This window comes from Sorghum bicolor, chromosome 2 (genome assembly GCF_000003195.3).
Source record: "Sorghum bicolor cultivar BTx623 chromosome 2, Sorghum_bicolor_NCBIv3, whole genome shotgun sequence".
In the NCBI taxonomy this organism is placed as follows: Eukaryota; Viridiplantae; Streptophyta; class Magnoliopsida; order Poales; family Poaceae; genus Sorghum; species Sorghum bicolor.
Genome location: NC_012871.2, coordinates 72,805,617 through 72,829,166, shown reverse-complemented (window position 1 = coordinate 72,829,166; position 23,550 = coordinate 72,805,617). Strand labels below are relative to the sequence as shown.

Sequence of the window (23,550 nt, the reverse complement as noted above, 5' to 3'; positions counted from 1 at the left end):
ACATGTAAAACTTGAACTGTAAAGATTTGGAATTTGGGACCTTAGAGCCCTAAAACTGTGTAAACTTACTTAGGAGCTCGTATCTTATGTGTTGCAGACAAAAAATTTAGAGAACATCTAAACACATATTTGAAATGTAAAGTTTACAGCTAAAAATTTTGAGATGTAAAGATTTGAGATCTAAGCAGGCCCCTACATCTCCTCCATAGGCGAAAGCAAACAGAATAACGATCAAGAGTGGAAAGTGATGCAACTGATATGACGCAGGCACATGACGTTCATGCGTAGTGCCACTCGATGCAATCTCTCAATGCAACGCACTAGAATCGCTCACTCACACAATCGGATGATTACTATCAAGCATATGTGAGTTAGAGGCTTTACTAGCACTCTCCAAGCATGGACACTAAGTCCCAAGAGTGCTCAGCACCGGCCAAGGCCGGCCACCACTTCTATTTATAGCCCCAAGGGCTAAACTAGCCGTTGCCCCTTCACTGGGCAAAACACGTGGGCACCGGACGCTCTCAAGGAGCCACCGGACGCTCAACACCCAGCATCCGGTGCTCAGCTGACCGCCACGTGTCACTAGCCGTTTGAAGTCGACCGTTGCCGCCAACGGCTACTTCGCACGCGCGCCTGCACAGCACCACCGGACGATGGGCACCGGACGGTCCGGTGCTCACCGGACTCGTGCGTAGAGAGTTTGTCAAACTCGCGACCTCACCGGACGCTAGGCACCGGACGGTCTCAGAGTGCGTCCGGTGCTTAACCCTAGCAGGGTTAAGCTCACCGGACGCTGAGGCCAGCGTCCGGTGCCTCCGCACTCAGCGTCCGGTGAGTGTTTCTCAGTGAGAAAACACTCCCGCGACTTCTCTAAATTTCCCACCGGCGCAATAGAAAATATACACTTATTTTTCTCAAAAGCGCCGAATCCCGCCTCGCAAGCTCGGCGGGAGGGAGAGAGGAACCCACACCTCTCTCAACCCTAGGAACACCACCTCCTTTGTAAAGTGTGCCAACACCACCAAGTGTACACCACCATGTGCAAGTGTGTTAGCATTTTCACAAACAATTTCCCAAAGAAGTTAGCCTCTCAACTTGCCACGCCACTCGATCCTAACACGTATGCAAAGTTAGATTGCTCAAGTGGCACTAGATGACCGATATGCAAACAAGTTTGCCCCTCTTGATAGTACAGCCATCTATCCTAAATCCGGTCATAAACTTCTCTACACACCTATGACCGGTGAAATGGAAATGCCCTAGGTTATACCTTTGCCTTGCGCTTTCCATTCCATCTCCTCCAATGTTGATGCAACACATGCACCAACCAATCACCAAAAGATATGATCCACTTCATATCATCACGTGACCGTATTGGTTCATCGATCTTGACCTCACTTGCTCTTCACCGTTGCCTCGGTCCATCGGCGCCAAGTCTTGCTCAAGCTTCACCGTCACACGCGGTCCCTCGCTTCAAAGCCTCCGACTTGCCCTTCACTCTTGCAACCGGTCCATCAAGCCAAGCCTCATCTTGATCTTCTCCACCTTGGTCACATGACTCTATGTCATGTCTCATATGCAATGAGCTCCTCCATCATCACATAATCACCTGTGGACTAATCTTCTGTGTATCTCACATAAACACTATTAGTCCACCTAAGTTGTCACTCAATTACCAAAACCAAACAAGGACCTTTCAATAGGTCATAGCCATTCGTGACGCTAAGGGCTTCTTTGTCTGCACACAAATACACCCCAATCCCTCCAAAACATGTGGATTGAGGTGGATCTGTGTACAACCAAACAAAGCCTAACAGTAGAGACGGATCTAGGACTTATCAAGGTCCATTGACCCTAAAAAAAAATCTGTGAATTCTTTAATAGTGTTGTAATTTAAAGAATTATGTAAACTTTACAGTACGCATGAGCGTAACGCTGGTCTTTATTTGGCAATATCAGTTAGTACCATTCTTCTCATGTGGGGCTCAGAATCACCAGGGTATGTGTATCATTACCATGACTAGAAGCTAGTCAGTTCAAATTGTCAAGACGCTGAATTCTGAAACGTACAGTTCAGAATTAAAGTCACGCATGTTTGACACTTTTGAGACTCTTTATAACATTTCGGAGAAAAGAGCCTTCTTTTTTTTACAACAACAAAAAAAAAACATCACCACGGGTACAACATACATCTCCGTTAAAGCATACACAGGACAGAGGAAACATAGTAGTAGAATCTCCGACACAAAGCTACACCAAGCTCGTAGAACGGAGAAAAAAAGGTGGCTCTGGCAGTAAACGCAAGAACGAAACACAATATAGTGGTGCTGAGAAGCTCCAGACTTCAATCACCATGTAAAGCATTTGACGGGGCCTGACTTTATTAGTAGCACCTACGCCGGTATTCGATCACGGGATCGAGAGGGATCATGCATCTGTTGATGCCTGGGTCACCGAAGCGTGTCGGTGGCAGGTGTGTAGCTGTCGAGTTCAGCCGCAAAACTGCATTGGGAAGAGCTCACCTGTTACTGACAGTGCGGAGCATCCATGGTGGCAGGTTGCCGCTGTTTGCTTGTGCAGGAGCAGGAGACGGACCAGGCTCAGATTTTCCTGCTCCTCTAGGTTGACATGGCCTACAATGGTGACGATGGGGTAAATTAAGTAATTATGCTGGAGCACTATATAAAATGCAGTGCCCAATCGATATACCTTTGAAGATTTAGCTAGCAAGGTATGCTTAGCGTTCAATAAAGCTACTTTCAAGCATGTGTGTTTCTACCTTTAACCAACACCCTTCATAAATTCTCTATTTATTAACAAATCTTGGTATAGCTAAACTACTACTTATTATCAATATTTTTTTGCTAGAAATGAAGTGGGACATTTCACTTTAGTTGTGCACAGTAATGAATTCAGTGGAAGCATGATACCCAATATTTAGAGTTGGCATGGAATCTGGAACTACTGGTGGTGACAGTGATGGGGAGCTTGTTGATGCTCCATTTGGCTGCTCCCGGAGGTGTGCGTTCATTAAAGCATTGTTTTTCTCCTTCTCTGCCTCCATGAGCTGTTATAAAAAAATACAATTAACATCAGGGTCTGCTGACCTCCTAGACCAACATTGTCACTATGCCATAAACGAGAAAGGAAGCTTTACCTTTTGCAGGACACCATTTTGGTCTGTAAGTGCTTTCTCCTGCACACATGAATACAACTGATTGTAAAGATGCACCACAAATCTTGTCAGCAATCAACATTCTGGGATTTTTACAGGTTTCTTGCCAGACCAGCTATAGTTACCACAACTTGTCTGCTCAAGCACTTAGACCTGAGTGCTTGGTTTGTTGCCAGACCAGCTATAGTTACCACAACTAGTCTGCTCAAGCACTTCGACCTGAGTGCTTTCTTTCTCATTATCCTTTTTCACTATTTCATGGTAAAATGCTACTCACAGTAAGCCATTTCCTAAGTTTAGGGCATCCACTGGAGATCAGTTTCACGTCCAACTCAAACTAACTCATTTCATGGCCCCTTCCCCCCTATTCCATGGTTTCCACCCATGATGCAACGGTTATCAGTTGTCCTGTCTCCCGCTTGAAACTAACTTGCATTTCCTAAAAATATCGAAGGGTGACTCACACAGATTCAGGTCTTCCACTGATGTGTTCCTTATCTGAGACTTCTACAGAAAGAGACAAAACTTGACTCTGGTTTAGAGTATATCTGTAACATTGCATGATGAACGGTGGCAGCAGATTGCAAATGTTAAACTACATTGTAAATACATTAATCTCAATGAAACATGTGTATAATTATGCCATGATGAGACTGAAACGTTTGATCTCATTCCCAAATTCTGGAGGTGTGCCCGTAACAATGATTTTCACTAGTGACTTGTGTAACACATCCAGAATGCGAGATACAAGGGAATCTAGAGTGTAACTGACCTTTTTCTGAAGCTCGGAAATTGAATCGAACATGAGCTGATTCTGTACCAAAATAAAATAAAACTATAATATAATAACTGACTAAGACGTCAACAAATAACCAAATTAGCTGTGCACCGAACAACAAATTTAACCCCAATTTATTCACCTTTCTTGACCTAATATGCTTCAAAGAACTGTCCAATTGTTGCTCCAGTTGCTGGAGTTCTTTTATGGTTAGTGAATCCAATTGTTCTCCTAACAGTTGCCTTCCATTGGGAATAGACAGATACAATAAGTCTGAATCAGTAAACATTATCATAACCAGAATAAGGGTCCTCGTGAGCAAGTCTCTGGTACCTTTGACTCTTCTGAAGTGCATCAAGTTTGGATTTTAACCGGACATATTCATCTCCCCAATTTGCCTGGTATAAAATGAACCACATATCAATGCGCATTTTGCTGTAACAATAGTAGTTATAGTAGATATTCCATAACTATACCTGGTCTTCAATAGTTGGGTCAAGTACTGCTCTTTCTTCAAATGAGTAACGCTGGTAACGCTCAAGAATGCCTTCCATGCTGCAAAAAAAGAAAAAAGCATCATACAGCAATGTCATGTTCCAGCAAAAAATGTTGTGCTCTCATTTTAGAACTTAATATACTAAGACAAATAGCCAGGTACAATATTCTTTTTCTTGTACTTACTATATTTCTAGATGAAGCATATTAGTCTTGCATACAAAACGACAAAATTCACGATGCACAACATTCAAGAAACCAAGATTTAATTTCTCCCTATTTAAGAGATGCAAGATATATACAAGTATATTCTCCCGATTCTAGAATTGCAGAAGACATTGGACAGTTAACCTTGAATCACATGCATAACTAGATGATGCAAGCCTAGTTGTGGAACAACATGTGTCATCACATGCACACATAAGGCCTTGTTTGGATGTAGTCGGATTCGCATCAATCCACATGTGTTAGGTGGGTTGGAGTGGAAATTGAACTAAATTCTACCCCTATCCACTCTAACACATGTGGATTGAGGTGAATCCGACAACATCCAAACAAGGCCTAAGTGGGTTATTACTCAATGAACAGATGGTGCTTCATATATAGTTCATATACATGAACTCATCAAGAAGGGTGTTTTAGAATAATATAAAACAAGTCAAGACTACATAATGATGTAAAAATAACTCTAAAATGTAGCAAGCTACTCATTTGCTTGCGCGAACAAAATTTTCCATCACTTTGACACTATAATCAGGTTGATCGATCTGACATAATCTTTTAGACAAATTTGGCATCTACCTTCTTTGTTGGGATTAAACAGTAAAGTTTGTAACATCTTCAGTAAATTAGCAAAAGTATAGTGATATATACATTTTTTTAGAAATCTATTGATATTCTCAGTTCAAACTGATAACTGTAATTAGCACAGTTTTCTATAATCCACAACATATAAAAATGGCTCTACCTTAAACCATATCATATTATTTTTAAAAACAAAATTCATTACCGGTTTAGGTGATGAGCTGTAGTTTCAGCTAAAGAAAAATACAACAAGTTTTGCCATGACTCCAGCCATAATCTCTATCATGTTTGGATATTATCACCAGCACATATCACTCGTGTGCAAAAGCTAAAACGTGCTTATTATTATTTTTAACATACATATTTTTCTCTCCGGTATTAGAAAGTTTTCAGTGAAAATTTCCCTGAATCAATCAGTTATATACGAATATTCTGCATGGACAGAATATGTACTAATGCCAATTAACTTGTATCAGCATAAGGTCAAATTGTGCTATAATCAAGCATCCATTTTCTATCATAGCCGTGTTGTTTACTTACTAAATAAAGGAACTAAACTTAAACTGTACTTGAATATGGACCAAAGAATCAAACTAATGTTTAAATATTACGATCACCTTGCACACCACTTATATAATACTAAAATGAGGAACACACATAGTCTCTTAATATATGACACATGCATGTACCAGAGACACCACGCAAGAGCCGAATTGTTCTTCTAGAATTTCTGAAAGTATACAGATAAATAATAGCAGTTCTCCAAATGACTCTTCTACAGCATGGCAGCAACAGCTCTTTCTATAGAAATTTGTTCAGGTTATCACAGACCATCTGAAAATCGGCAAGATGCACATATACAAGGAACATCGAAGCACCAAACAGTACACTAATACTGATAAACATATTCCTCACCATGCATCCAGAAGACAAAAGCAGTGTTTCCTTTGGCAGAAATCATGCTGGAATAATACAGCTACTTGATACTGAAGAGTTTAATCGCATGATGAAAAAAAATACTTTGATAATCAGAATCCTTCCTGCGTCTGATCCCAGTTATATTTTGTGGCTGACATTTCCTTTAAACAGTATTTATGAATCAAATAATCCTGACCTCTCTCTGCGCTAAAAAGTTGAGTCTTCATAATAACCTTTAGGCAGTCAGCTCAAGGCTTGGGACTTACTACTTTGCATGGGCTAATTGTCATTCACCAGCAATACAGAAATACGGAGGTGTTTGCAATGACAGTATCGCCAAGTCATAATACATGTCAAAGAAATACAGAAATACGGAGTACTAAATAGGCTATCATCACTGTGTACGTACGTACGAAATAACCAGCAAGCGATTCCATGATCCAATCATCTAGAGCGATCGTTGATCGAGCACAGTTCAGCCATGCAAGCAACTAGAATTAATCCACACAGAACCAACACACGTAATAACAAACAAACATGCATGCATCTACAAACACCTCCCACAACTCAATCCCCATCCGAAGTTCGACGAACGCGGCGGATTGGCATTAAAAATGATCCCAAAACCATGCGTTAAAGCACACCCAGCGCTCCAAACCCCAAGCGGGCGATCATAGCAACGGGCACCGGCAGGCGGCGAGAGGGGATCGAATACGTATACCTGGAATGGCTAGAGTACTCGTAGAGCTTCCCCTTAGTGGAGAAGACGATGAGCGCGACCTCCGCATCGCAGAGAACGGAGATCTCGTGGGCCTTCTTCAGCAGCCCGTTCCGGCGCTTGGAGAAGGTCACCTGGCGGTTGATCTTGTTCTCGATCCGGCGCAGCTGCACCGGTCCGCGCCCCATCTCCGCCGCCTCGACACCTACCCTCTCCCGCTCACTCTCGGCGCAGCAATGGCGATGGGGACGTGTGGGAGGAGGAAGACGGGGAAGGAAGGATCAGGTGGTTTTCGTCTCTCGACTCGAGTGGTGCGCAGACAAGAGAGAGCTAGGAGGAGGAGAGGAAGAGGAGGTGGGCGGTTTTAGATGGGGAGGAGAGCGGTATCGCGAAACCACGGTGGTTTTGCCTGACCCGCTGTCGTGTTTTGATTGGACGATGAGGTTTCGGAGCGGCGTGGAGGCAGATGGACCGTCGGATCCCGAGGGGGATCGTTATTATGGGCCAGAAGGATGGGCCCAGCGAGGCCGGCGTGGGAGTGCTGCGCTCGTCAGGGCGCGCGGGGCAGGGATTGGTCGAGCCCGTCGTGGGCCGGAAAGGGTGCGGCTGTGGGTAGCGCGGATCCGCGGTGAGAAATGGTTTTCCCTGACCCTGTGCCTGTCGGGCACAAGGGAGCGAGGTGGCAAGTGACACGTGGGGTAGCTTCAGGGGGACTGGCTGATGGGTCCACACGGATGTGGGACCGCATGTCCGTGAGTGCTCTGCCCTTTTTCTTCCATTTCTGGACTGCAACATCCCCAAATTGGTTGCCGAAATTGACTCTTTTTTTGGTTTGCTTACATATCAAGCATACTACACTATTACTCCAAGAGAGCATACAAATACAAATACAAATACAGATTCTAATCAAAATATCTCAAGTGATTTTTTTCACGAAGGGTGAAAGTAACATTGTAGCAAGAGCTAGAAAAATAGCTAAAATGTAAACCTAGTAGTTTATTTCTCCAAGAGAGCAAATAAAAACATGCACAATTATCATGGACAATTTTTGCTCCTCATCGTGCATCGACACTTCCTCAAGCTTCTATTTGTTCCTCCACTTCACGAGCACTGCCACTAGCGAGCCAGTTCTAGATGCCATTGTGTCATAGAAGATCGTTTCTGCACCTCATCAACCTAGTGGCGCTAGCAAGACTAGAGGACCTCACCGTGATGGTTTCATGTGCATAAGGAGAAGGGTGTCCTCTTTTTTGTGGTAGCAAGACCGTGTCATCTTCTCTATCTCAGCTCAGCGAAGTGCCGCTTTGACTGATGAATACGACCAGTGCTACCTTAGCAGCAGCGAGCCATGGCAATGGTGGTGATGCTCAAGAGTGAGCTAGGAGTATGGGCGGTGGTGGAGAATGACAATGGGAGCAAAAGGTCAAGACGCTTCGGAGCAAGTTCCAATGAAAAAAGAACGAAGAGTCGAAGAAGATATAGCTCACCAGCTTAGGCCCACAGTATCAATTTTGTCTTTTACGAGTAGTTATGTCTCATCCATACTAGGAAATCATGATTTTATGGATGGGTAGAAAATTATAACATTTAAAGGATACTTATGGGCAAAGACAAAATTAACTGTTATCCATATGCAAATACCGCAGGTGATGAAAGTATGTCCACGAACAAATTTGCACTAAGCGCATTTCTTCTTCTTTTTCTTTGCCAATCATAGTATAATAATACACACACTTATACATGTACATACACCCATCTTTATAAACACGTGCACATCTTATTCCTATGAGGATATTTTGAAGGACTGGTACTAACCAGGAGCACGACATCTCTTGAGATTGACAAACATCACAAACATATCGTTGTTGATATACACTTCACCTACAACAACAAAAAAACAATATCGTTAAACCATGAAATAAATGCAGAAAAATACGAGCACTCACGTTTAACTCAGACTTAAACCAGGATGCACCAGCTGATCTCAGCTACATCGGTTCGTCTAATAAACACATTTATTTGACAACTGCACACCATTATTGAGGCGTCAAAGTGGTTTATCCGAGGATCTCCTTGGTAGCCTTACGCTGACAGTTGATCCTACCCGTTCGATGGTGGCCCATGCCTCTCCAAGACTGGCCAAGCTGGCTTTGGGTTTGGTTGGGCCAGATTTATGAGGGTGTTTGGAACTGCTCCACGAACTCTGCTCCATAAACTCCGCCGTGGAGCAGCTCCACAAAAAACTAGAGTTCGTGGAGTAACTCTTTAGGTGCTCTCACAACTCCACCCTTTTTTCTCGAACTGAGTGCGTGGAGCTGAAACCGTTTGGCTAAAAAACGTGGAGCGGAGCTGAAAAACGTGGAGCAGAGCAGTCCCAAACACCCCCTATATTGTTTGGTTCCCAGACCAGCCTCTAGAGCTAGGCTCTAACTGGCCATCCATACACCCGGAGCTAGACCCACAAAGAAATATGAGGTTGGTGTTTCTTCTAGAGCCAGATCGGAGCTAGCCTTGATGCTCCATTCTCGTCACCGTCCGATTTCACTCTGCACTGCTCGTCCTTCGCACTGGATTGGATGTCCCCTTCCTTCGCATGGACCACACATCCGCCCTTCAGTCGTCGGCCTCCCGAGCATGTCCATGATGGAGCAATTTGCCATGAAGCGTGTGGCGCCCGCGAAGGCCGACAAAGACGAATTTTTTAAATCTAGTTAGTCCATAATTAGATAATGTTTGTCAAAATACAAACGAAAGTGCTATAATATTAAAATCCAAAAAAATCTAGAACTAAACAAGGCATTAAACCAGGCCTCAGTTTGTTCGTCCCAGGCAATAATCATGTGTACTGTAAAATGCGTCGCACTGGCATACTCGTACCAGTCAGTTTCACACAGGTAGTCAGGTGTCAATGAGTCGTGTCCCCACAGGCCAGGCTCCCAGCGACCCCGCCGCCGGACCCCCCAGGGCCCCAGCCAATGCCGATGCCGGCCATCGCATGATAGGCATCAGGCGGCCACACAGATGGATGCAAGGAAACTAGGAAAGAGACGAGGAATCATAATCCCGGGACGCAGACGGCAGACATGCTCGCTCCCCACCAGTCCACCACAAATTCAGGCAACCATGCAGCAGATCGCGCCTCTTCTCTTCAGAGTCAGAGAGTACCTGCGCTACGCCTCCACGGCTCCACCGTCCACGCGCTGACGCCTCCACCATGCACGAGTCCCCCTGATGATTGATGATGATCCATGATCCCCGGCAGGTCTCCCTCAATGCACCCGTCCAGAGACCAGAGAAGAGAGTCCAGAAGAAGCGATGCCTCAGACCTGCCAGTGCCAGCATCAGCAGTGCCCGGTAGTGGGACCCTGCAGCTTGTATACGGAGGACGGAGCGCTCGTTTTCACGGATTCGCCCGTTGCATCGTGTCATACTGTCATCCTATATCCTTATTTGCATGGACGAGATATATAAGGCACGATTCTTCCATGCTGATAGGATAATGGAAAGAATAAAGGTCCCAGATCATAGCATTCTAATTAGAAATAAGAAGTTAAGAAAGCCATAGCATCAAAGTCGTTGTAGTATAGTGGTGAGTATTCCCGCCTGTCACGCGGGTGACCCGGGTTCGATCCCCGGCAACGGCGTTTTGTTTTTTATATGCATCCAGCTTTTTCGAGATGCAGCATCTCTGTCGCAGACATTGCACCGTTTACAGCTAACCACCGATCTTGCTCGCAGTGCTCTCGGGAAGCAAACAAGCGAGACACCTAGTATAAGCTAATCTAACCATTACACGAGGCAGTGATTTTTTTTTCTCACAGCGCCATTTTGCACTGCAAAGTGCAAACATATTAAATAGAGGAATAAACATGATAAACACGACAACACACATAATTATGGTTTCCGGGGGGAAATCAAGACCATAATCTGTAAACTTTATTCTAATTTGAAGGTAATCCAATCCGATTGCATCACACTCAGAAGCGAAAGACATGTAAACGCCTCATAACCGGCAGGACGGTTCCCGGGACGTGAAAATTTTGAGTTGCAGCAGAGTGATCTCAGTCCATCAGCACTAACCAAAAACAGTATTTCCTTTCAGTATGACGGTCCACATGAACAAGTGAAGTTTATACTATATCGTCTTTTACTTCTTGGGAGGGCCATTTGCTGTGGGGGCTCCACCTTTTGGGGGGTTCAGCTCGTCCCAGGCCTCAATCCACGTGACCATGGAGTCGGCAAGCTTGTTGAAGTAGCCATCCACCTTGCCGAGCTTTGCCCTCACCTGCTTGGCCAACTCGAGGTAGCACTTTTGGACGGTGGTGGCCTCCTTTGGAAGGGAGACTGACTGGAAGAATGGGATCAGCTCTTCTTGCCAGAAGATGCCGTTGTATTCCTTCTTCAGGTTCACAAACGGGTTGCTTGCTTTGCTGTGCCAGATGTAGGGTAGGCCAGTCTTCACACCCAGGCCCAGATGATCCGTAATCACCTGTGTGTTGCAGCAGAGAAGACATTGCCATGGACCATGGTCTTGTCAGTACAAAGATACTGAATTAAGACATAAGAAAAATCACCAAGCAATGGACACCCAATAAGCATACACTGGTAATAGTCACTAGCCTGCACAACGCAACTTCTTACAACCAACTGTGGGCAATGGAAATGTTTTGTTGCACTTGTAGGCATAACATGAACTAGGAAGCTGGTAAGGGAATATACCTTTGTGCACCATCCTGCCCACATATCATCGTAGCGACCGATAGGCTGGCCATCACCCATAAGACCAAAGTACATTGCAGGGCCAATGAGCTCACGGTCAAATGCAAGGTTCATTCCACACATAGGGAAGAGGGTGCCCTTCGGGATTGTAAGAATAGCATCAACATACCTGATTTCAAGAAAGAAACACCAGTTAGCAAAAGACAACCACCTGACAATGGAACATACTGAAATGTACTCCCTCCGTTCCAAATTATAAGTCACTTTGACTTTTTTGGTTCATCCATTTTGCTATGGGGGAATAGCATTTTTACCTGGTGTTTCTCTCAAGGGGCTTAACAAGCTGGGTAGGGGCATCATAGTCTGGAATGTTGAGCCAAAGCCCGTGAGAAACAGCAGTCGGGACACCCTCACGAAGGCTGAAGGGGTACCCACGAACAAAATCGGCGCCAACACGGTAAGGGTCATACAAAGTATTGAAGAAAAATGGAGTAGAAGGGCTCAGGAGGTTCTTGATGTGCTGCTCAAGTGCATTGATGTCCTTCCCTGATGGATCCTTGGCAACCTGAAAGTTTTGAAAAGCCATAGCTCAGCAGTTAGCATTTTGCCTAAACACATACAGAGTATCTTGGACAAAAATATGCCATCATACTCAAAGGTTATAAATTTTATACTGAAAGGGATGGGCATGCGCAGTGTTAGTTTCAGCTGCCAACAAACATAGAAAACTATCATGTTTCATGTTCTGCAGGCCTTCCTCACATGCAAATAATGCAACGAAAGTGAACATCAGCGTACTATTTTTTAACAGTAGTAGTTAAAACAAAAGCCATGCTCTTGAGTTAGAAGATTGCTTTTAAAATAATTGAAAAAGAAAATATGATTCCTTGGTAGAGCCCCTGCATCATAAGCAAGCACAACGATCCAGTAAACTAGTATTTGGAAAGTTGGTGGGACCCCAGAGTCAATGCACTTGGAGTGCTGTCAAGATTTATGCCCTCTAGGAATCTTTATATAATACACCCTAAATATTTTTCCAATGGCTCTTGAGACATTATTGATTAAGCTTCCTGTTTCTTCAATTTCTTTACAAGATATTCCTTCGCAAGCTTTTATGCAGCCTCTAGGATCTCCAGTTTGTCAGAGAGTCACAATGCAAGGACAAAACAGTATGTATAAATCAACACAAGGCTTGATGTTGACATGGTCCACCAGGTGGTGGTGATTCCAGGGCAGTGGTAGCTCCAAGCTAGCATTAAGTTACATCTATGTGCAAAGGAATAATTTATGGTCATAAGAAAATATTATGGCAATAAAAAATAGAGGATGGTCCAAAACTACATGAATGATATCATTCACTCCAACCAGATTGTCTGTACAGGCTTGGGAATAAACCATGCAAGGTGCAATGCAGATAACTCTCTACTGTTATTTGTATTGTAAAATAAGCAATTTTGTCCCCTAGTTACTGGTTCTACTGATCATGACCCAGAACATAAAGAAATGCATATGCATCAACACAACCGACACAATATGTCTGCAAGGCGACATATACAAGTTATCCAACAGAGAACAGACATTGTGAGCTAGCAGACACCAAAGATCAAGCATATTCCACAGTACATATACCCTCCAACTTGGAGCAATACAGGGCCAAAGCAGTGAATGCTAGATACTTTTTGTAGCAGTGAAACAAGTCCAAACTCAAAAGTCTAGTCGAAGTAACATGATTAGATCTGACAGCTGCGACCACCACTAGACACATGTCTGAACTCTAAGGAGACAATATCCAACTCGTCAGATCAATCAATCACCTGAAGCACGTGAACTTTGCATTCTACCTACCCAGATCACAGCGCTCCGGCCATAATTAACAGGACGGGTAACGGCAAAGACGTCAAAACTTTGCACCCCAAAATTTCAATCCAGGACGCATTGTATTGTATCCCAAATTTCACAGCTCAATTCATCCCCACGGCGGGTTACTCTCGTGTATTTTCCACGTCACCTTAGAAAATACCCCCAGTGAATTTTCTACGTCACCTATGTAACCAGATCTGAGCCCCATCCCCACCAACAGATGGAAATTACTCCCGGGTTATCGTCGAGAAGGAACGGAGCGGAGCGGAGGGCACTCACGAAGCAGTCGTCGTCGATGGTGTAGATGTACTTCTTCTTGGAGACCATGTAGCCGAAGCAGCGGCAGGCGGAGTCCTTGAAGGAGATGCAGGAGGCCTTGGGCCCCAGCATGCGGTTGATGTCGTTGCGGTTGTAGAGCTCGTAGTCGAAGCCCTCGGGGACGCGGATGGTCTTGCTGGGGTCGCCGTCCTGCACGATGATGAGGTGGTATGGCTGGAAGAAGGGCCGCCACATCTCCAGGAAGTCGAGGTTGCGGATCGTCGGGATGACGATGTCCAGCTCGTCCTTGAGCAGCGGCACCGGCGCGTGCGAGCCGGACGCCATTGCTGGAGAGCGGGCGGCTGGCGGAAGGGAGGGAAGGGACGCGGCCGGTCGGGGCAGCGGTGGCTGCGGTGGTGGTGGTGGGGCGGGGACTGCCGGAGTGGGGAGAGAAGGGAGGGAAACGGAGGGGGTATAAATGGAGGGAGGGTGGCCGGGGATGTAACGGCCGCGGCGGGTGGGCTGGTGCGGTGGAGCCGGCGCGGCTGTTGTTTGCTTCTGAAGGAAAGGGGAAAAAGGAACAGTGGGTTGGCCGGGGTGCTTTGTCACGCCCTAGACCCATTCAAACGTCCGGCCAGGCGGCCATTGAAAGGAGCCCGTCTAGTGTTACACTAGTGCAGGTTGCAGGCCTCGGTTCGGCCCGACCTGAAGCCCAAGGATGGCTTTAAAAGTTCATTTTGCTTATATATATAAAATAAATACTTTAATTTTCGAAAGATTAGGCAAAAAAAATTGGAAAGCAATATTAAGTACAACTTCCACCAAAATACAATTATAGTTTCGTCTTATAAATAAATAATTAAGTTTAAAAAGTATGAAAGGATAATATTTATGATACTTCCTCAATTTCTCTGTCCTAAAAATATTTGACCTTATATGATTTAAGTTTTATTTTAAAATACTTAACCTTATCATGTCTCCATGCACATTTCTCTTTTTTCAATGTGCATTTTCTTTTTTTAATACATCTCTATCTCTCTCTTTCTTGTTTTTCTAACCATACTTTTTAAGTTTTTACTTAGCCTTAATTCCAATACCCCAAAACTAAAACATCAAATATTTTGAAATAGTGGGAATAGAGTTTATAGTACATATATTTCATGTCACACATGTTGATAATATTTTTGTATATAAACTTAGTAATATAAATGGTTTGATTTAACAAGTATATGTACTTCCTCTGTATAGGATTTAGAACTCGTTTTAGATAAGGTTTGGGTCAAATATTGGGAATATAAATTAACAATAACTTTTAAATTGTTGAGTTTGCAAATATAAAAAATATATGAATAGATTTGTCTTGAAAAATACTTTCATAAAGGTATACATATATCATTTGTTCCTAAATTTTTTTTATAAAAATAAGAGGTCAAAGTTGTGTTTTGTAGACCGTGCTGTTGTCCTAAACGACTTCTAAATCCTATACGGAGAAAGTATATCTATACCTAATCTCCTACAACTAAAAAGAACAAAAATAAGACCACCATATAGTGCAGAACAAAAGTAAGACCACCATATGGTGCGACTTTTTTTAGGTCGCTCCCCCCGCCCCGACGTGCGATACCCGTGCGTAGTAGGAGGTGGAAGGGTCAAAATTGAATAAAAAAACCAGATAGGATTCCTGATGCAAATTTTAAATACAGAATAATATATAACAGAGAAGTGGAAGGGTGCGAAATGAAATAAAGAAAAAGAAAGGATTCCTGATATAAAATCTCAGTCATGTAAAGGAAACAAAATTAATCGCACGCTCTAAAGGAAAGAATCGCGCATGGTACCAATCCTCGCCCGACGCCCGACGCCCTCGCACTCACACTCGCCCTCGCCCGACGTCGCCCCTCTCCCTCGATCGTCCTGGGTCCTCGCCGCCCTCGCACTCGCCCCCGACGCCCGACGGCCGACCTGCGTTGCCAGGTCTGGAGAGTCGCCCTCGCCGGAGAGTCGCCCTCGGCCCCGACACCGTCGCCCTCACCCTCGCCTCCGCGTCCCGACCGGCCCCCGACGCCGTCGCCCGCCCTCGCCCTCGCCCCCGACACCCGACGGCCGACCTGCGTTGCCAGGTCTGGAGAGTCGCCCTCGTCCTCGCCCCCGACACCGTCTCCCTCGCCTCCGACGCCCGACGCCCGCATTGCCTGGTCTGGAGAGTCGCCCTCGCCGACCTGCGCCTTGTCCTCGCCCGACGCCCTCGCACGACCTGCGTTACTAGGTCGCCCTCGCCCTCGCCCGACGCCCGAGCCCGACCTGTGTTGCCCACCTCAGCCCTGCGACCGTCCTTGAAGCCGTCAATCCGGCGTTTTTACAGGTCCTGGAGTCGCCCTCGCCTTTGCGTTTCCTGGCCAATCCACAACCATAAAACAAGGTGAGTTAGACAACTGAAAACATGTCAATTGGAGTTACACGTTCTTGAAGCACATACAATACTGTGTATTTTGAAAACTGTGTATTTATACACATCATTTTGTTTCAAAGTAACTAATATTAATTGTAAAATTTTAGACTGGGGGTGCAGCTATTCAAAATAAAAATTTTAAAACAGCTCTTTACACAGTTCAAAGTAACTAATATTATTTGTAAAATTTTAGACTGGGGTGCAGCTATTGAAAATAAAAATTTTAAAACGGCTCTTTACACAGCTTGCAGGCAGAGAAAAATATGTTGTAATAATGGTTGGTAAACAAGAGAATAAATTGTCAGTTACACAAGAAATTTCTAAAATAATGCTCAGTACATGTTCTTTGTTTTGTTTTCGGATCAGTACATAGTTTTGTTCCCTATAAATTAGCGGCCAAAATAGACATGCTAATTGCTGTAATTTATGGTCTTTTCTTTGATTCTTCATTTCACATGCTGCCACCTAGCAGTCACTATTTTTCTTTGAATCAGCGGGACACATAGCTGGTATTTAAATTTTATTATAATATTATTATCTTATTGTGCGATACATGTATTTTTAATAAAAAATGTTAGCTGTCCCGTAGCAACGCACGGGCACGCTACCTAGTAACATTAAAAAGCAAAAAATCTTACTACATATTTTGATCCATCACTCTCTCTTCAAAATTTTGTGTCCTTCCACTCTCCAAATCATAAGATAGCTAGCTGTTTTTATTAATAGCAGTGTTCGCCTAAACGGCCGATTAAACGGTCATTAAACGGTAAACGGTGGCAAACTGTTTTGTTTAGGGGGTAAACGGGAAATTAAACGGTTGACTGTTTAAACGGTCAAAAAACGGGGAAAACGGTCTAAACGGCTTACACGGAACAGTTGTAAACGGCTGTTTAAACGGCCGTTTAGGCAAACACCAGGTGAATCTAGTTGAATTTTATATTAACAATTTGTATACTTAAATTTATTATATTTATAAATATATAAAATTGATTTGTTATATGCATAAATATGTATATTTAATTATTCTAACATGCATAAACATATATACATAATAAAATAAATGGTTTTTAGTTGCATAAATATGTATAAATGATAGAATAATTGATTTTACATTAAAAAATATGCACATTTTTGTAATATTGTGTAAAACCGTTTAGACCGTTTTAATCCGTTTAAACACCGTCTAAACAGTTTAAACGCTAAACGAAGGGTGACCGACTGTTTACCGTTTAGCGTTTAGGATAACATTGATTAATAGTAGCACATGATGGATTAGATATTAGTTCTAATTTGTTTATTGTTTTGTTTATAATCCAAACTCAAGATCCATGCTTATACGAGTGGCAAAAGCGGACGTCTAATCAAGGACTAAAAAGTTATGACTGAAAGTACTATTTGCTGATTTATTGTGAGAGAAAATCATTGTTGAATGGTTGGCTGATTTGACTAATAAACTCAAGCGAAATGACATATCAAGGGCGTCCCTGAGCCCGTGTGGGCTGTGCGACTGAACTGGACCTCCAAAATTTATGGACCCCAAAATTTACTAAGTGTTCTAAGTATATATAATAATTAGTAAAAGCTTGTTACTTCCTTCGTGAGAAAACACATTGAGTCCATGATTGTGAGTTAGAAAAGTCTATGGTTGGTAATTTTTCTTCACATAAGTTTGTAACCTTTCGTGAGTTCGTGGTTTCGTCCCTTAGACTTATTCCTCGCCCTTGGTGTTGTTCGTCGCTCAAAAGTCGAGACCTAATAGCAATTATAGACGGCTGGACCCAGATTAGGACGCCAGACAGAGATCATTGCCTGGTATAATCCCTATTTTATTTAGTTAATCTTTTACACATTGTTTTTGTAATATGTTGATATTTAATATTTTTTTTAGATTTTAACAATAGACATTAGGCCTCCACTTATTGTTTTGAACTGGGCCCCATATTTACCTGGGACGCGCCTGGACATATGTAAGTTTTGTTGTAATATACGAACATATTTGTTAAAAGTATGTTTTTTATGTGGACACTTGAGAAAAAGAAAACACTGCCGAACCGGACATAACAAAAAAGCTGACGATCGATCATGGGATGTTGTTCTCATCGAGTCGATAGCTTCGCCACTTGGAGTAGGAGTGCTGGACACATAGCATAGGACAAGAACATAAAGACGCGACCGATTGGCACGACCCGACCTGTATGCACCTTGAGTGAAAGCGCCGTGTGACTTGAATATGAACGATGAATAATCACGTCAGTGAACGCGCCTTTTTAATTTCCGCGGTGCACGCCACGGTCACGGCATAGCATCCGAGTGCCGAGTCAAGAGTTCAAGACGACATCGTATCCTATGCCAGCTGGGCAAGGCATCTTTTACCCCCCTTTTTTTTCTAGGTCGGTGGGTCGCATGCATCGCATCCCAATCGCAGGTGCCGCCGTGCCGAGGAGCGAGCATCTGGTGGCCGGCATTGTCAGGGCACCGTGCGTCGCGTACTTGGACGGTTGCATGCATTGAGAGATCCGAGGTAGGCATACTATGTACACGTAAGTGTACGCACGTCGTCGGAGAATTTTTTTTTATTTTTAGTCCATTTTTAAAACAAATTTCAAATTTAGACCGCTTCTTAAAAAATTTTCAAATCTAGGCCGTTTAACCCCGCCACCATGCATGGCGGGGCAAAAACACTGCACCCCGCCATGCATGGTGGCGGGGTAGACCCTGCCACGTGGCGCTGCATGGCCGAGGTGGCTGACCTGGACCCCGTCATGATCGCTGGCGGGTTAGGGCGACCCCGCCATGGATCATGGCGGGTACGTACCCAGCAATGCAATGCACACGAGGTAGAGAGCTGGACTTGTTTAGTTGCAAAAAATTTTGGAAAAATCGATACTGTAGTACTTTCGTTTGTATTTGAAAAATATTATCCAATTATGGACTAACTAGGGTCAAAAGATTCGTCTCGTTAATTTCGACTAAACTGTATAATTAGTTTTTATTTTTATCTATATTTAATACTTCATACATACGTCTAAGATTCGATGTGACGGGGAATCTGAAAAATTTTGCAAATTTTTTTGGAAATTAAACAAGGCTGACAGGACATGTTTGTCCTCTCGTACGAATTGAGCACATCATGGAGTCTAGTCTAGGGTCTTGTTTAAGTTGCGAAATTTTTTTAGTTTTGGTACTGTAACATTTTCGTTTTTATTTGACAAATATTGTCCAATCATAGAGTAACTAGACTCAAAATATTCATCTCGCAATTTACTGGCAAACTGTGTAATTAGTTTTTGTTTTTATCTATATTTAATATTCCATATATGTGCTGCAAGATTTAATGTTATAAAAAATCTTGAAAAGTTTTTGAGTTTTAAGATCATCATGTCGCTTTGGACAAAGCCTAGCTAGCAGCCGTAGTCATCATCATGTCCATAAAGCTGCGCCCATAGTTCAGGCATTGTTTAGTTCCCAAAACTTTTTAGATTTCACGTCACATTGAGTATAGTGGCATATGCATAATACATTAAATATAGACAAAAATAAAAACTAATTATACAATTTATTTATAAATCGCGAGATGAATCTTTTGATACTAGTTAGTTCATAATTAGATAATATTTGTCAAATAAAAACGAAAGTGCTACAGTAGCAAAATCCGAAATTTTTTCATAACTAAACAAGTCCTGAGTGGTCAGTTCGGCCACTTTTCCCGAGTCGGTCGTGCATGTTCACGTGACCACACCACCAAGTCTTGTCAGCCTTGTTTAGTTCAAAAAATTTTGCAAAATTTTTTAGATTTTTCGTCACATCGAATCTTTAGACATATGTATAAAGTATTAAATATAAACAAAAATAAAAACTAATTGTACAGTTTGATCGAAATTGAGGAGACAAATCTTTTGACCCTAGTTAGTCCATAATTGGACAATATTTGTCAAATATAAACGAAAGTGCTACAGTACTGATTTTCTAAATTTTTTTAAACTAAACAAGATGCGGGCGCGGGTAGGGTAGGACAGAGGGAGAGAAAGAGCTTTTGGTGGTCCTGTGCGTGCCCCGCCATTATGCACGGCGGGGTGCGCAAATCCGCCATCAGTCACGGCGGGGTACACGTCAGCGTACTCTGCCAGCCATGCGCCACGTCACCAGTGCACCCCGCCGCCATGTATGGCGGGGTCATGTGTATTTGCCCCGTCATGCATGGTGGCGGGGCCAAACGGCCTAGTTTTGAAATTTTTTTCCTAAACGGTCTAAATTTGAAATTTGTTTTAAAAATGGGCTAAAAATAAAAAAATATTCTCGTCGGAGACGACGACGACTTTGCTTGTTGCGTGCACGAGCAAAGTCGCCGCCTGACGTACAGTTCACACTATACGGAGTAGTGCAGGCTGAGACTGAGGCCCTGTTTAGTTCGCAAAAATTTTCAAGATTTTCCGTCACATCGAATCTTTAGTCGTATGCATGGAGCATTAAATATAGACGAAAATAAAAACTAATTGCACAGTTTACCTGTAATTTGTGATATGAATCTTTTGAGTTTAGTTACTCTATGATTGGACAATGTTTGTCAAATAAAAACGAAATGCTACATTAGCCAAAAACGAAAAATTTTGCGAACTAAACAAGGCCTGAGCGCTAGCCAGTGCCTAATGATCGGAAAGTGAGCTTGGTAATTCGAAAAGTTTTTGGATTTTGATATTATAGTATATATTTTCGTTTTTATTTGACACATATTTTTCAATTATGGAGTAACTAGGCTTAAAAGATTCGTCTCGTGATTTACAGACAAACTGTACAATTAGTTTTTGTTTTCATCTATATTTAGTGTTTCATGCATGTATCGTAAGATTCGTTGTGACGAGTAGTCTTGAATTTTTTTTGTTTTTAGGGTGAACTAAACAAGACCTTGGTCGCTAGTCGCTGTAAGAGCGTGGACGGTTCTCCAAACAGATACCCACAATTTTCCTATACTGTAAACGAACTAAATAAAAGAATAAGAAAAAAATTACTCCCTCTATACCTGTTTTGCAAAGCTTGACGTTCTGTACTAGATAGGAGCGCAACTGCCCCGCGTTGCTGTGCCTGCATTCATTGCCTCTGCAGGCGTGCATGCCAGCGCCGCGCCATGCAGCCAACCCGAGGATTCGAACTGATGACCTCAAGCTCCACACCCCCACGAGCTCGCCATATGCACCGAGAAACTTTCTTAGAAAGAGTACACCCGTATCCTATTTAATAAGGACAAAGCAGGAAAAATACTCTCTAATTAATCACTTTTTAGTTACCACAATCATGTTCTAAACCTCAAAAATTTCAAGTATAGAGAGTATCTATTTAGTTTATAAAATTATATCAGAACCTATTTGAAGGGCATCCAAGGTCGCTGGCGTGCCCGCATTGCACGTTGTTGGCGCGCGGTTGTCAGTTGTGCTGTCACGACTCGACTTCATAATAGAATTACGTGTCAATCCATACACGTGTTTTTTCTGCCTACAACTAGAAGAGCGAGGGACAGAGACGGTCCAGTCGTTGCACCGAGCGAGCTAGCACCCCACCGGCCACCGGTACGGGCCACGAGTTGGTGCGTGCGTGGCCCTGGCACGATGTACGTGCACAAACTGCACGGCCACGAAGGCTGTAATCCTTGGCCCTGAGAGGCTCTGACAAGCCGACCAATCCGTCCGTGCATCCATCCATTCCAAAGCTACAAGAGGTCACCCTGCAACTGCATCTGCAAGCACGCACTGATGACCATGTACTAGTCGCGGCCGGTCGCTCATGAGCATCCATCCCGTTCCCATGGAGCATGTCCGGGCGTGGCCTCGACCCTCGAGAGTCCTCGACGACGGTCCCGCTCGCCGTCGTCGCTTCCCCAGCGCCAGCGGGACCGTGTGCGAGTAGATCACGAGCACCAGGCCACTAGCCGTCGAGTCGAGCGCCCCCAATTCCGACCTGTCGCGGTCGCAGCATGAGCTCGTCACCATCTACGACACGGTCACCGCGAGCTCGTCAGAGTAAATGGACCAGGAGGCCGTGCCGTCCCGCGCCACCTTTGTCACTGACGCGCGCGCCAGCCCTCGCCGTGCCACGGCATGCGTACCAGTACCACGGGGGAACAAGTGTATGGTGACACGCGGCGCCCCCACTGAACAGGCCGCGCTCGAACAACACGGGCTTCCCACGCGATCGACGGCAGGAACGCATCCACCTCTCTCGCATGCAGAGTGTTCAGCTGTACTATTACAAATATCAATGATGAATTCAGTGTGTCGATGGCCGGCTGCCCAGGCCCGGCTTTCAGTAGATTGAACAAGCTCCAGTGCTGACAACCCATGGCTTTTTGCCATCAGAAAAATGGCACTGGCGCTGCTGATTTCAGCTGGCTCGCGAATGCGGTGAAGTCGAAGCATTTCCCTGTTTTTGGTGGGGTGGCAGCGGCTGCCACAACCGGACGTCCCGCCGCGGAACGCCAGAACCGGAGTTCTCGCACATACAGTATGATTGAACCGCAAGCTGATCCTGTACAAGACATAACTAGGTCGTCAGTAGAAATGAAGGACAGAGAAACACAAACCTTGCACATGTCCCAATTGAACAAGCTGCTGCTGCTCTAGAGATCACACGGAGCGACAGGAATGTGATTCTTGAGCTCGGCCGGCACCATTTTCCTAAAGTCTGAACCGAGACAGGAACAAGTTTAACTGAGGTGCGGCACAAAAGTTGAAGATATCACTGCATCAGCGCCATCATCACGATTGATTATGTCTCTTCAAGCATGTTGGGTCTGTTTGGTTCCTTCTTGGCAGGCAACTTTTGGCCAGACAGAGGTAGCGACGCCAAATGTTTGATTCCGGTCGTTTCGATGAAATTGTATAGATTCGTGTGTGGGCGTTGGCCTCAGGTCAAGGTGTCAACCAAGCACCCTTTGTTTTTTTAGATCACTTCGTTTTCTTAGGTGTGTTTGGCTTTGAGGAATGATGTGGTCTGTCGCCTTCTCACTCCTTACTTTTATATTTGGTTTGTAGAATGGAATAAGTTGATCCATCACCACCTCATTCCACACAAGCTAATAATTAGTCTATGCATAAAATAGAGATCTCATGGAGCATGGGGTGACTCCACAAATCAAACGCACATTACTTTCCCTGCATCACTTCCGCTTCCTACCTTAACATGAAACAGGGATCTTATGGATTTTGGTGCCCAACACGGCAGCAAGCCAAATAACAAATATGTAAACTTATGTAGATGTGTGCCAATTGATTGGGTGTTTGGTCTAGTGGTATGATTCTCGCTTCGGGTGCGAGAGGTCGTGAGTTCGATTCTCGCAACACCCCCATTTTTCTTTTGCTTTCATCTCAAATCCGATATCCAAT

At 44.0% G+C, this 23,550-nt stretch overlaps 2 protein-coding genes and 2 non-coding genes across 4 annotated transcripts; 2 read left to right on the top strand and 2 right to left on the bottom strand.

The window, feature by feature from the left end:
• On the bottom strand, nt 1,995-7,245 carry LOC8079022 (MADS-box transcription factor 18). The gene is made up of 8 exons (XM_002460944.2): nt 6,895-7,245; nt 4,433-4,511; nt 4,290-4,354; nt 4,099-4,198; nt 3,951-3,992; nt 3,161-3,199; nt 2,934-3,070; nt 1,995-2,636 (listed from the first exon to the last, which is right to left on the bottom strand). Exons 1-8 carry the CDS (start codon nt 7,077-7,079, stop codon nt 2,522-2,524), a joined length of 762 nt encoding a protein of 253 aa, XP_002460989.1. The 5' UTR covers nt 7,080-7,245; the 3' UTR covers nt 1,995-2,521.
• Nucleotides 10,464-10,535, top strand: TRNAD-GUC. The gene has a single exon. It is a non-coding gene; the product is annotated as a tRNA-Asp (tRNA).
• LOC8079021 (UDP-arabinopyranose mutase 3) lies at nt 10,786-14,448 on the bottom strand. The gene is made up of 4 exons (XM_002460943.2): nt 13,750-14,448; nt 11,925-12,175; nt 11,611-11,779; nt 10,786-11,380 (listed from the first exon to the last, which is right to left on the bottom strand). The coding sequence occupies exons 1-4, from the start codon at nt 14,071-14,073 to the stop codon at nt 11,039-11,041; spliced, it is 1,086 nt and encodes a 361-aa protein (XP_002460988.1). The 5' UTR covers nt 14,074-14,448; the 3' UTR covers nt 10,786-11,038.
• On the top strand, nt 23,440-23,511 carry TRNAP-CGG. Its single transcript has one exon. It is a non-coding gene; the product is annotated as a tRNA-Pro (tRNA).

Excerpts from the sequence above, each read along its gene's own strand:
- LOC8079022 (XM_002460944.2), bottom strand. The coding sequence starts at position 7,079 with ATGGGGCGCGGACCGGTGCAGCTGCGCCGGATCGAGAACAAGATCAAC. Across the intron at positions 4,355-4,432 it reads ACCCAACTATTGAAGACCAG|GCAAATTGGGGAGATGAATA; the intron begins GTATAGTTATGG and ends ATTTTATACCAG. Across the intron at positions 2,637-2,933 it reads ATGCCAACTCTAAATATTGG|GCCATGTCAACCTAGAGGAG; the intron begins GTATCATGCTTC and ends TCACCATTGTAG.
- LOC8079021 (XM_002460943.2), bottom strand. The coding sequence starts at position 14,073 with ATGGCGTCCGGCTCGCACGCGCCGGTGCCGCTGCTCAAGGACGAGCTG. Across the intron at positions 11,780-11,924 it reads CCCCTTGAGAGAAACACCAG|GTATGTTGATGCTATTCTTA; the intron begins GTAAAAATGCTA and ends TCTTGAAATCAG. Across the intron at positions 11,381-11,610 it reads GGGCAGGATGGTGCACAAAG|GTGATTACGGATCATCTGGG; the intron begins GTATATTCCCTT and ends TGCAACACACAG.